Source organism: Corvus moneduloides, chromosome 4 (assembly GCF_009650955.1).
Source record: "Corvus moneduloides isolate bCorMon1 chromosome 4, bCorMon1.pri, whole genome shotgun sequence".
In the NCBI taxonomy this organism is placed as follows: Eukaryota; Metazoa; Chordata; class Aves; order Passeriformes; family Corvidae; genus Corvus; species Corvus moneduloides.
Genome location: NC_045479.1, coordinates 23,057,826 through 23,072,199, shown reverse-complemented (window position 1 = coordinate 23,072,199; position 14,374 = coordinate 23,057,826). Strand labels below are relative to the sequence as shown.

At 39.6% G+C, this 14,374-nt stretch overlaps 1 protein-coding gene across 3 annotated transcripts in view; it reads right to left on the bottom strand.

Annotated features, from left to right (window-relative positions):
- Positions 1-461: 461 nt before the first annotated feature.
- Positions 462-14,374, bottom strand: part of NCF4 (neutrophil cytosolic factor 4) — a 53,619-nt gene continuing 39,706 nt past the window's right edge. Inside the window, exons 5-14 of one of the 3 annotated variants that reach the window (XM_032106106.1) lie at positions 11,086-11,172; positions 9,106-9,190; positions 7,802-7,955; positions 7,428-7,498; positions 5,925-6,052; positions 4,918-4,975; positions 3,247-3,345; positions 2,376-2,506; positions 2,217-2,282; positions 462-1,430 (exon numbers count right to left, since the gene is read on the bottom strand). In XM_032106106.1, coding sequence (XP_031961997.1) covers positions 1,202-1,430; positions 2,217-2,282; positions 2,376-2,506; positions 3,247-3,345; positions 4,918-4,975; positions 5,925-6,052; positions 7,428-7,498; positions 7,802-7,955; positions 9,106-9,190; positions 11,086-11,117 — 1,053 coding nt within the window. In that variant the 5' untranslated portion in view covers positions 11,118-11,172 and the 3' untranslated portion in view covers positions 462-1,201. Of the gene's footprint in view, positions 1,431-2,216; positions 2,283-2,375; positions 2,507-3,246; positions 3,346-4,917; positions 4,976-5,924; positions 6,053-7,427; positions 7,499-7,801; positions 7,956-9,105; positions 9,191-11,085; positions 14,102-14,374 lie in introns of those variants that run through there. The other 2 variants (XM_032106105.1, XM_032106107.1) reach the window with 2 other exon arrangements.

The following is a 14,374-nucleotide window of genomic DNA, read 5'->3' as shown; positions in this document are numbered from 1 at the left end:
TCTGATTTTCAAAGGCCAGTGTGTTTATGTTCTTCCAGCACCCATTATAAAAGAGGTCAGTTGTTTCCCAGCAGACATTTTCCCTCCCTTTCCTTTCTCACTGAAAATGTTCCTCCATTGTCAGAGAGACGTGCTGAGTTACTGGTTACATCACAGGATCTAGCTGTCAGTGAAAATCTTTGGATGCCACTTGCTCTGTTGAACTCCAGGAACAAGTAGCAAGGAATTCTGCACACCAGAAGCTTTGCAGGCCATACATGCTGTTAGGTTTCAAACTTACGATGCATTTTCTTATGTATCACAACATGTAATGTCACGGACATAATCATTGTATATTGCTTCATCTCCTTGCTGAACTGCATAGCTACAACGACTCTGATGCAGGAAGTCACATTTTGGAATATTTTAGTAAAATAATGTCAACTAAGTCCCCCCCATCAAAAAATGCTTTTAAATAAAAATTGATGAACTAATATTTAACTTTATTTGTTGAAGAATCTGATACAGTAATTTCTTGTTAGTTCTACTTTGAAGTACAGTGTCAGAAAGCAGAAGGTAGAGAAGAAATTGCTGTTTGAGTTCCCAGAACATGGAGCAAGTAGTTTGTACAATTATATAAAGGCCTATAGGGAACACCACAGGTGTACTAGGTTTGATTCACAGAATTCAATATATTGGTGAGTGGAAAAGAAGAAAGCTGAGCTGGGCTGCAATTTCTTCACCGAAATCCAAAAAAAGTTTTCTTGATGCTTCTAGGACAAACTCTGAATGCCAAGTCAGACTCCAACATGAGAGAAATAATTACACACTGGCACACAAACCTTCAGATCAGCAAATGAAGAGAAAATTATGGGAGTCTAGAAAAAAAAGAAAAGCTTACGAAGACATTATGGACAAATAATTAGCCTTGGGAGTGAGAAAAGAGATGTGAGCAGGTCTTGGGGATCAGGACACCTCTACTGCAGACTAACACTGACTTGCTTTGTGAACATGGCCTGTGATTTTATTTCTCTATTCCTCACCTTCTCTGGCCTCTATGTAGATGTCTCTATTGCACAGGAGTGATAAAAAGCTGAAGAAGTTAACTAAGTACAGATTTTACACTGAAAGGTGATATATTACTAAAAAATTACTCATTTCAAGGACAATGCAAAGGCATGTTGAAGGAAACTGCCTGCAGAGAAGGATATCTATTTAGCCCTTACATTGCTCCTACTGCTTGAGTAGCACCTATTCCTGGACTAGTGTTGTAGATAGCCAAGTCATCTTTGTGAGTGATGTGCAACTTCCAGGAGAAAAAGTGCTTCTCAGAGGGCCTTCTTCTGCTCTGAGACACCATGAGTTCAACATCCTGATCAGAGAGCAAGCGGATCAGATCACCGTCAGGGTCCCGGTAATTCAAAACAATGTCATCTTGGTTAAACTCCTGCCTGGGAGAAAAGAAATGGATTGATCCCCAGAAATCAAGGAATGCCTGGGAAGTGCTACATGATGAACAATATACTGACAGTCTAATTAATTTTGATAAAAGCCACACAAAGCCTTGGGTGTTTTGGAATTCTTGATACAGCTAGTACTAGAAACCATACAGCCACCTTCATGCTGTGTTGTGTTTAAGCTAAGGAATCTATCAGAAACAAGAACCATTTCCAGTAACACCACACAAATGGCACAATTAATCTGTGTATTTGATAGAATTGCCATACAAAGGAGCTGACTGTCGTTGCTACCCACTTTTGCCTACTTATTTTTGCTCTTTCTGAGGAGCGCAAGAATATTAGAACAGCTGTTCTGTTACTAATATTTACTAGTATTTAATGTTCTGAAGTGTTGATGTTCAACACTAGATTAATCTAGTTTGACACTAGTTTAACGGGTGTTAGAAGGCTGTGTCCTGCATCCTGAAGAAGTGTAGTAGACAGAAGGTGCTTTCATGGGGGCACGGCTCTGATCTCAGTACAAGAAATGGAAATTTCTACCCATCATAACTGAGTCAGAAGTGTGTGTCATTCCTTACTTGCTGACAATCCCAAGGAGGACTAGTGTCTGCACAGATGGCTCTGGGCCAAGTCAAAGTGCAACTTCTTCAAGACCCTTGAAAAGTATTTCACACACAAAACATGGTGGTGTCCAAGTAGAATGTGGAAAAACTTGGAGCGACATGAACTTGACAAATGTTTAATTATCAAATATACAACTAAGTGCTCGCATTGTACCTCATCAATTCCATTAGATCTTTGAATGATGGAATGCTGCTCAGATCCTCTTCCACTGAGATATCCCTGTATTTAAAAGACATCTAATCATTACATATCAGGACAAGAGAATTGGTGGTGTCTCTTCAGCAGTAAACTGGAAGACTATTTTCTTATTACCTGATAGTGCTCACAGTCTCATCATAATAATAACAGCGGACTTTATTAACTGTGTCTTCCTGCTTTGGTAAATCTTTTATGATCTTCACAAAAGCACATGGGAAAATCCCAGTGGCACCACCAGCAGTTCCCTGGAATGATAGGAAATATTAGAATCCAGAAACCCATGCCATTTTGGCCACATGCAATAGGTTCTGGAATCCAATTAATTAACATAGAAACAACAGTACAAATTTTTCCACTATAATCAAGAAAAGAAATCCTATGGAAGTGACCTGACGGCATGCCTACAAAAAGATTATACAATTTACATAGTCAAATACCAGGCAAGGGAGTGAAACAGTGTGTAAAAAATGAAAGTCAGATGGTTAGCAAGGAAGGCTGTGGTGTTTGAACAAGGAGAGATATCATATCAGCAAACACACAGTATGTTCTCATCCTTTTTTCAGAACACTGCTGTATTACCCAAGTTCTCCCTAATCAGGCTGACGTGTGTTGTGGTATGAAGCATGAAGCATACATCAACTCACCCTGAGGCAAGAAACCAATTAATCGCTGAAATGGAGTTTCCATCTCCTTTCTGTGGCCTTTCTGTGTTCTAAACACTTCCAAAGAATTAAAAAAACATTCCAGCAGAAGCAAATGCAAATGAAAACTGAAGTCTGGAGGGCAGAAAATTTGTAAGCTAAAAACCATTAAGGAACCAAACAATTACTAATTTGGAATCAAGGATTTGTTCTTGACAGTAAGACCTGATTATGATACAGTTTCTCCTTGAAAGGAAGAGGCAGGTCACGAGGACCAGGAGAGCCCTTTCTACTCAAATATTTCAAGGTATGCTAATAATTCAGTACTGCTATTGCAGTCTTACCTCCAACCAGTCTTTGTTTACTTTGCTGAGTAGATAGATCAAATCTCCCTTCTTGAAGCTGAGTTCCAGTTTATTGGTTCCAGGAAAATCAAACAGTGCCTGTGGAAAGTAATAACCTCGAAATTATTAATTCACAGAATGACAAAAGCAAATCTTTCTGTTGTGTTCTTGAGGAGAAAGCATAAAGCAGCAGACAGTGTGCACTTTGTCATCACATATGTATTTCTGGGATAAGGTCACATATATTTGACCGTCGTCTGCAGTTCTCACAATCTCTTCTCCTACTCAGCACACACAAGACTGCTTTGAAGAAGCAGTGAAAGCACTAGGATAAACATGGCCCTGAGAGAGCTACATGCAAGGATTCTTAAAGTGGCAGAACACTGAGCACCAGAGAAATAAATATGCATAAGTTGAAAGCACTTAAGAGCAAGTAAGACAACAGAGCTGAAGACAAATGACAGCTTGAAGTCCTGAGAATTGAAAAGATATATTATTTCTGGTTGCAGCTTTACAGCTTTTAGATTTGCTGCAAAATATCACAAAGAGCCTTAAGAAATTTCAGGAATGTTGTGTTTTAATTAAAGGGTAACTCACTGTTGCTCTTACATCTAGCTTTCAGGTCTGTATGCTGAACTGGGAGATTTGGGAAAGCCTGGGAGATTGACATGTTATTAAAATGGAACTTAGACACCCTCTTGGGGGGGGGGGGGGAAGGAGACAAATACATGCTACCACCCTAACAAAAGGTTAAAGTGGCTGAGTTATCAAAAATGCACATCTCCCCCTTTGTCCTTAGAAAACATGGTAGCCATTTAAATGCTCTTAGAGGAGCAAAAATGAAAAAGTGCTCTTCATTCTATGTTGTGATAGTTCTTTTGGTCTTGTTAATGCCAAGAGTTCTCCCAGTTAAAAAAACAAACAAAACAATGGCTACTGTTGTGCTAGTGGTTCATATGTCTACTTAATAGCTCTTTCAAAAGCCTTTTTTCACCTGTTGAAAAGTTCTGGTAGGTATATTCAATATTTATAAATTAATAGATAAAACCCAAGAGATATGACTGTTCCAAGACCTGTCATTCTCTGTGTAAAGAACAAAACCAACAAACCTCAAAGCCGATGCATGGGGTTTTTAACCTTATAGGGCAAAGTCACATGTTTCAGGAAGCAAGACCCTGCTCAGACAAATACTAGTTACAAAGCTGTCTCATGTACTTAATAGAGAGAAAATATACCACAAAAGACAAGGGCATGGGCATTTTTCAGTAGAACATTTATGTTACAGAAAATACTAAGATGCCTCACCTGCAAAGCTTTTAAACATATGTTGAAGTCAATGAAGCTGAAGCTTATGCCTGTTTTAAATTTAACTTATGGGTAGCACTATGCAAATGTGGACCATGTGGCAGTAACCTGTACATGTCTCAGTTTTGAATCTCCTGTCACTGTCATTTTGATTTCACAATGGACCTTCTTATTAAAGTGATGAGGAACAGAACGCCTCTTTCCATCCTTTGTTTCATTCCCTGTTCTTAAAATCAATTGTTTTTCTCTGTTGATTTCACTTTCTTTCCCCAAGGTCTAATTGAATAAGGCAACTTGATGGATGAGGTACCAAAGTAAAGCAGAGTTTAATCTCCTGTCCTATGACAGGTTGTGCAGAGTACTCACCTCAGCCCGCGGAGCTGCTGTGCGGTCCAAAACAGGCACTTGATCTGAAATGCTCTTACTGCAAAGAAATGAGACAACAGGGAGGTAAACAGATCTTTCTAAGTCATTAAAAATGCTACACAAACAGTAGTACAGTGTCTGTGTTTCTACTACATAAACTGCATGAGAATCTGGGTGCAGCACTGAAATAAATAAATATGGATGCAACAACACTGCCCTAGTTCTCTTGGTTTCAGTGCAGAGCAGCAGCAATCTGATGGTGTCTGCTGCTGAGAACAGATGGAATTTTCAATACAGTCAGTATTCTGGACCTCTCTTCCACAAGACTGCTCAGTCCCCCTACTCTGCCTTCTGGGCATCTCTGTTTCTAGCATTTATGGCATTTAGTTCAAACTGCCATCATACACACATGCAGTTTTTGCACTGTTTGAGGTGGGTGAAAAGGAAGCGAGTCCATCTTTGGAATGCTGAAAGGAGAATTAATTTATCTGGAGGGTAATGAAGTATGACATCTACTTAGCAGTTCTCCAAAGGGGTGTCAATGCTGCTATGTAGGACAGGCCCTTTTTTAGACAAAGGATAGGAACAAATTAAGTATTCAGTTTCATTTCGTGTCTGAACCAGATCTCACTGAATTCAGTGCCAAAACTCACATCGACTTCAGTGGTGCAAGCCTATGCCCTTATGCTTGGCCTGTGTATTCTGCACATTATAGTAGAGATTACCATTAAAGAAATACAGGCACATAGAGCTGGACAGTATTTTTAAAAAGCAAGGTATATTCTCATTTTGGAATTTTCCTTTAATGCAAGTGCCACATCCACTTTAAAAATGTGAGATTACTGAAACAAAAAATAGTCTGTGTTCACTCCACCACAAAGACCCTCATAAAAGGAATTCATGGATTCACTTGGAAAACACAGTGGTGATCCCCATCTCTCTCTCCCCCCAACTGGACAGCATCTCTTACATCAAGCAATGCTGAAAAAAACATGTCAATCACTTACACTCGGCGTGTCCGTGGGCGAAGCCGTCTCAGTCTGTGAGGCACCTGCTCACCATCAAAGGTTGAGTGGTAGAAGAACAGCCGTACATCTTCATCCATCAACACCCAAGCAGGGAGGCAGAGCAGGTTCTGTGCCAAGAGCAAGCAGGAAGCAGAGTGTAACAGTGGGAGAGACCAATTCTGTGTTTATTTACATGTAACAAATATACCTCTCTGACCTACAGGATCATGAAGGATATTCATTACTGCCAGAAATCTCCCTCCTCTCCCTTCTCACTCAGCAGGATGCAGCTGAACAGCTGACAGTCTCTCCTCTTTACCCCTGGAGTTGGCCAATGTATTGCTTCACTCTTTTTGTACCTGATTTACTGCAGGAGTAAATTGCTTTTTGTCTTTCTCTTCAGAACATGAATGACTGTGGAAAAAAGGCAATCTTAAGTAGTGGAAGTCTTGGCCAGTGCTTCAGACTTTTACTGATTTAAAATTCAGGTCTTCAGTTAACCTGCGCACAAAGAATATCTCTCCTTGATGTATGCTGCATCTTCACTCTAATTCAGGTGATCTCGGAAGCCTACCTGTCCTAATTCTGTCTGTGAGAGTCAATTTTCTTCTTGGTAGCTGGTACGGTGCTGTGTTGGATTTAGCATGAGAATAATGTTGATAACACATGGAAGTTTTAGGTGTTTCTAACTAATGGCTTACTTAGTCTGAGCCAAGGATTTTTCTGTTGCCCATGCTCTGTCAGTGAGGAGCTGCACAAGAATCCAGGAGGGAGGATGGCCAGGACAGCTGGTCCAAACTGGCCAAAGGGATATTCCATGCCAGGGAACATCATGCCCAGTATATAAACTGGAGGGGGTTGACCGGGAGCCACTGATCACTGGCTGGCCATCGGTCAGCAGGTGGTGAGCAATTGTATTGTGCATCATTTGTTTGTTTTCTTCTTTAGTTTTACTTCTCTCTGTCTTTTTGGTTACCTCCCTTCTAATTACAATTATTAGTATTGTATTTGACTGTATTTCAATTGTTAAACTGTTCTTATGTCAGCCCATGGGTTTTACCTTTTCCTGACTGCCCTCCCCATTCCATTAGGGGAGGAGGGAGTGAGCAAGAGGCTGCACGGCACTTAGATAGTGGGTGTTGTTAAAGCAAAACCCACACACCATTCTCCTAGTCCCTTAGATGCATACACCAATTCTATTCATGCAACACCTGGAGATTCACCATTTCCTCATACATCTTGGGGGTTTTGGTAAGGATATCTATCTGTAGATGAAGGCAGAGAGTGAGCCTTTGTGAACCGCGTGTTCCAGAAGATCCTACAGTATGAACAATCTGGGGAAGAGGACTGCAGGTTGTACCACAGCATGGGCACTGTCTTCAGGAAAGCAATGCAGAGAGAAGCAGACACTTAGGACTCTAACAGTACTGCCTGTCTTAGCTGATTTCAACTGCTAAGTATCTGCAGTGCTCAGTGCATTCTCTACTTAAAATTAAGTTTTACCTTTATGTAGACATTTAGGATAGGAATCCTTTTCTCAGCAATTTCCTTTTTGGCACCAACAAAAACTTTTCCTGGAAAATATAAAACCTGTGACAGTTATTGAAGGGAAAAAAATAAAAGGAGGCTGTCAAAAAAAATGAAGCAATCAGGAGAAAGTAGAAGCTCAAAAAAAATACATATTCTCTAAAGGACTTTAGGTTTCTAAATGAACTTTACCGCAAGTGAAGGGACAGTCATTGGAACATGACTTCTCTGGCATCCATAGCCAGGAATTAGTTCCTTGTCACAACTGCTTCTCTCAGTGCATTCCTCTTTAGGACAGCCTGAGCTGAAAAAGCTGCTGATTATGCAAAGATTTGGTACTGACAGCTTACCTGGCAGTACAGGAAGCGTGCAGGTAAATGGGCTGTTACTGCTCTCTGGCCCATATCTCTCCTCCAGTTTGGTGTGCAGGGCATAGAACTCACGATAGCGCCGGAAAATCAGGTATCTGCCACCACCTTTAAGCTTTACTTCAATGACAAACATCTGAAACAGAGAAGAGGGATTCAGGCTGAGGTTCATGCTTATAAATACTCACCAAATGAATGTGAGGAATAAAATAGGAACATAAGATCAGTGCTCCATTAGTGGGAATATTCTCTTAGGGGAAGAGGAAAGCAAGCCTTCAGTTAAGCATTGCAAACTCAAGAACTAGGAAGTAACAAGTTAGCACCAGTGTGGTATTTGTGTGGGTCCAGCTTGCACATGAAGCATGTCCCTGTGGCTGCTTTCTGTCATATAATCTTAAAAGGAAACATGAAATTACTAGATTCAACTTTATGCTTACACACTTTCCCTCAGTGACAAACAAAACACATTAGGGAGACAAACACAAATATTTTACAGTAAGATGCCCTGGACATCTAAATTTAGATACAAACAGACATCTAAATGAATTGCTTTTCAGAATTGAAGGCATTCATACTTCTTTTTGACTTTAATGTACATAATTTCAGGAATTATGGTCCAACCTCCTTCAACCACTATTTTATTTTTCTCTTGACAAAATTGCTTTGCTCTAAAGGAACCCACTTCCGTGCACTGACCTCTGAGTCACATTGCAGCCAGATCCTTCAGAAAACATAAAGACTGAGCAACCAAACATCACTGTATTCCAGAATAAAACCTGAATACTGCAGTGGGAAGCAATGTCTCCAGCAGAAGTCAGACTGAGGTGGTCATATTTAAAACCCTCAGAAAATCTTAGTGTCTTTCCCTACTATTCCCTTCCTGTGTGCTCTTTCATGTCTTAATATGCTACCTCCTGTGAAGATGGGAGCATCCTAGCTTGCCAGTACCATGGAATAATGAAGCAAGACTCTGCCCTTCTACCCTCTGAATTCTTTTCCCACCATCTTCACCAAAGGTACAGCACTCCAACAGGAAATAAATCAGATATTAGAAAATAATTACAACGCTAGAGGATATCTCTCACATTTCATTCAGAAAATAAATGTTTAGACTAAATCTGGAATAACTATCCTCCAGTCCAGAAAAAATAAAGCACTGAGAAGTCTTCCACATGGAACTACTCATGCCAAAAAGCAACTACACCAGAATAACTGCATTTTGCTTCCCACAACCAAACCAGTCACAGATGAAGGCATATAGAGGCAGCATAAATCTCCCTTCTTACATAGTAATTAGTAAAGCCTTTCTTCTCTTCAATATCTGCAATGTTAGCTGAAACAGGTACATCATCTGGAAGCTGGTCAAAATCACTGTGAAGCAAGAACAGAAGATTTAGGTTACTCATACTGGTAATAATAAAATAGCCTTTGAAATATCCTATGCCACACAGAGCAAAGACAGGCAATATCACATTTTCTATTATCAAAATCAAGACCTTAGAAACTCATGGTGTCATTCTCTTCCTCTGGAGGTCTGATCTTGAGATGTCAAGTTTCAATAGGTTCAGCACAAGTCAGTGACCATTGTGAAGATTCATCATGCCTGAAAAATACCCCTCTCATTCCTATCCTTGCTTGAGGAACAGGACTACAAAACAAACACTTGAACTGCTAAGCTTTTCCTGAGAAATATGATCAGCTGTGGATGCATTCCTAATCCTTCCTTAATCTAGAAGATTTACAATAGGAACTCTGCATCAGGAGATCTTATTCTAAGGAGATCATTATATATCATGATTTATGCTGCTGTTATTACTGCATTCCTGTAGGGAATAGGAAACAGTTCTGAGAAAATAACTTGTTATGCTAGGTGCTGTGGAAACTGACAGCACAAAGCTAAATCCTAAAAACTTTTTACTCTGTGCAATATGCATAAAATATACCACATACGTATAAGAAAAGAAACAACAGGATAAGCACAAACAGAGAAAGAACAAAGAAACAAAAATATAGGATTTTTTGTATCAAAACTAGTGGTGCCTACACCAGCTGTCAAAATGTTTTCAAGTTTTCTTGCAAACATCACAATAAAGCAAACTCTTAAAGAGGACTTGAAAAAAAAATGAGTAGGATAGCAAATATTTAGAGAGAGACCTCCCAGTCACAGCAGATAAGATTCAGCATAGAATCATGGAATATTTGGAGTTGGGAGGGACCCACAAAGATCATCGAGTCCAACTCTTAAGTGAATGGCCCACACGGGGATCGAACCTGCAACCTTGGCATTAATCTCCCAGTCACAGCAGACAACCTGAAGCAAGCACAAAGATACTTCTTTGAAAATGTCAAAAATGTGTGAAGGAACACATGGTAGCACGCAAGGTTAGAATAAGCATTGCAGATCCTAGAAAGAATTGGATTTGAAGTGAGGAGGAAGGATCCCTGCAGGAACACCTAAAGAGCAGCCATATGACCACACAGTCATGTTACTCGCCTATATTGTCCACACAACAAAACAGCATGGATTAGCAGGTGCTTTTTGTGACCTTCTCCTTGGTGCAACAGCTTTGACAAGCAGAAGACAAATTCACCTTTGCTTCAATCTTATAACTCAGTGTTGTTAGAGGGGTATTTATATTAACACCTGAGTAACAAGCATCAAGAATGAGGAAAACAAGGTAACAAATGAGATAAAACTTTTTAAACTTTTAAAAGGATCATCTAAGAAATGCCAAGCTGACAAAATGTTAAATATTCTGATAACACAAAAAAAGTGGTAGTTGTCTCAGTTTATTCTGCTAGGAGAATATCCCAAGCAGGGGTTTCCACAAGGCATAGCATGAAGTAATGATGCAACATCTTGCAATAGAGTTCTGTAAATGGAGAATGCCATGAATCAGCACCACCCACAATACTGTAAATACTACCCCTTACTGTGAAGAGGGATGTGGTTATAGAAATCAAGAGATATAATTAGTCATATCACAAACACTCATATCATAAACTCCAGTAAAAGGGAAACTGTTTTGCAGCTATAAAGAGGACAGTGACCCACTATGTCCTAGGTGGTGAATAGCCCCCACAAAAAGAAAGTCCACTCCAGCATAAGAAATGGTCTGCTGTACCCTGAGCAGCCTAAGTGTGGAAGTTACAATAACAAGAAGCTTTTTAGAATCACCAAAGATGCTTGCATCCTAATTAAATGAACAGATCACAGCAGTTACATGAGGCTTGTGGGGAGGCAGGAGAAGGTAGAGACACATTACCTCTTTTCTCGCAGCTGTCGGGGAAGAGACATGGTTCTTCTTAAATCAGGATGACTAAGATCTATTCCTCTACTTCTTGGGCAGTTCCTGGTTTAATAGGATGAACACAAAGTAATTCTCCCTGCATGAAACAAGACCCCTTTGCAAGGCCTCAGAGATCTTTTTTTAATGTTTCAGTGTCAGACAATTTCTGCTCTACCTCCCCACCCCCACGAGTTTGAGGAAGTACCACGGGAAAAACAGTAAAAAAGAAAGACTGTGCTGTGCTGTCTGTCATGTCTCAAAACTGCCACAGTTGAGAAACTGAAAGCCCAAGAAAAAGCAGAAACCATGAGCCACATATTCCATTGTCCAACCCTCCACCGAAACATTTGCTTCTGTTGAAAGCCAGTATGAGTGGGCTCAGCAAAGTCTATTTTGCCTCAGCTAAAATATCCCCATATACACCTCTACATTAATATTTGTAAACTAGGATGAATACTTCTGATCACTTCTTGAGGCTCTGTGATTCCCAAGGATCCTCCTTTTCACAGACCAAGAGCCAGGAGGTGGAGCTAAAGAATAAATTTTAAAATGGAAGCAGAATGTATCATGAGAAAATTCAACCTTGTCAAACACCAGGGCATCGGGCACAGGATGAGCTTTGAAGGATGGATCACTGAAAGTAAGACAGGAGTCCTTTAATGACCAGAGATCTTTTTGGCTTCATGTGCTCCAAACAACCCACTTTTGCCACATACATAGACAAGGTAATGGCTCACTCTGGCTTGTACTCAAATTGTAGTGACAAAGCATTTATATAACATCAGTTGACAATCTTTCAAGAAGAAAATAAAAGGAAGAAAGTGACAAGGAAACCATGATTTCTTAACAATGTGGCTAAGTTGCAACACAGCTTATCTGCCTTAGTCAAAAGCTATTATGCGCATCCTTGCCTCTCCATTTCAGTCTTTGACTCTCTTCCATTTTAGTGTTCAATACATATTTGCTTCCTTCTCATCCTTCTGCTGCCAAGAACAAAAATTCCCATCTGAATGGAGCAAAAATCAACCAGCATCCTTCAAAATAAAACTCTATTTACAACTGTAATCATCAGCCTTGAGAGTAACTGCATCGCATTGCATTGCATTTTAATGAAGTAAATCCTTCACCCATCTCCTGTCCATGGATAACTCTAGGCACCACAATAGAATTTCAGAGGGGATATAGTGTCTCTTGATCAGAAGGGACCAGGAGAACCTACAAAGCTCTGAACTGTAGTTTCTGAGTGAACTGCTACTCTGCTACATATCATAGCTTTGACAAGAAACTCACAGAAATGGTATTCTAATTTTTTCAAATGTCTGTAAAGATAATCTAGGTACAATGCAGATACATCTTTTAATAGACAGAGAATATGACACAATGCAAAAATACACATTCATTGTTTATCTAGGGAGGTGGCTTTTAGAAAACATGTCAACAGAAACTCTCAAACAAATTGTCTGTGCAGGTGCTTTCCTGTAAGACGAGTAAAACAAACTGAAAGCAGCTCAATTCCACTACTCTCTACTGGAGATTACAGCAAGTAATAATACTAACCTGACAAAATAATGCTAAACCTACTAAGAAAGTTTATGATTCTGCAGTATTTTCTTGTTCTGAACCCAACCCGAAAAAAGACTTTCTTTTCTGACAAAAGACAGACTTCTACCTCAGAAGAGTGGATAGCTGATTGGTTAGAGGGATCACCAAGGCTGTGAGACTAAGGTTGGACACACTGCTTTGCCGTGTTCTTCTGTGCCAAATCAATGCTTTAACTACCACATGTTTTCTCTTCATTTCTACTATTGTAATACTGTCTTAGAAATAACAATTTCTATTATTTGGGCTGAGAAAATAGGCTGTCCCTAGTCAAACACACATTCTTTCTCTGTTCAAATAACTATTTTATGAATGAAATAAATGCCCATTACAAAACTGATATCATAATGACAGTACCTATGTCAAGAGATATGCCTGCACTAGGAATGTATCCAATTTCATCAGCTGATGTCACAGCTCTCAGTTTTGAGAAAACCCATCCATACACTATGGCTAGCATGGTCATTGTGGTGCTATGCACCAACCCAAATACATGTGCAAGAGAAAGCAGGAATTCATCCAAGTGCAAGGAATACAGAAGAAAAATTAGTTCATCAAAGGAGACTGCTAAGAGAATCCTCAGATGGCTGAATCATGACCATATGCTGCCACCACTATATGCCTCTTCACACTTCACTATCTCCTGTATTATTTTGGACATGCCTGTGAGCTGTGAAACTGTGGCCTTCTGTCCAATGCACCTGTTGTTAGAAAACACATGTACAAGGATACCCTGGAAATCCGAGAGTATCAGCTAGGACCAAACAACCAAAGCAAGTGAGGAATTTTAATGAAAAATAGGAATGTAGCCCTAAATCACTAACAATACATGAACTGCTAATAAAAGGTAAATCAAAAAATGCAGCAGAAATACTCAGCAGAATCAAGTTTGGATGACAGCACTACATACCACATCTGCTAGGGCAGCAGCTACTGTACCGTTTTGCACGTCTCTATAGAATAATGGCTTCTCTCTGATGCACCTGATGTTAGAAAAGTGTTGTGCAGTTATGCTCAATCACCATAGCATAAATCTTTCAAGTGGTAGGATAAAGTGAACAAGAATAATACTCTTAAAAGATCTCTGATCTCATGAGAGATTAATCTGCAAAGGAAATAACATTTAGCCATCACTGCAAGGAAGCTGAACATCAAATAGAAACACATACGGCAGAGTTGGCTTGCAAGACACTCTCATTCATCCTGTTGTTTTCAAAGGACATGTGGAATATTTGTAGCATGCACAGCATTAGCAGTCAGGTGTCTTGGCTTCTGTGGTTGCTTGAGACTGAGCTGCAACTGTAATAACACTGATTTGGGAAGTGTTCAGGGATCTATTCCATTTTCCTTTAATAATACCTGTTACAGATTTTTCTTGTATGGTTACCATCAGCTTTACGGAATCCTTCAATAGATTTTACAATATTTATTTTCAAATACCATGTGTAAAACCATGTTTAAAATAGTTGCTATTTTTATTATAGCACATGAATAATCAATTACAGTTCTGTAAAATTTTTGGATAAAAGTTACATTAGATAAGCTATTCATGTCTGCTCTGCAATCTTCAGAGCTCTTTTGCAGGTAGTGCTACAAAATCCTTAGGAGGCAGTTGGCGCAATGGTAAGCAACAAGACTGTTTCTTTCCTATATGCTTTCAGGACAG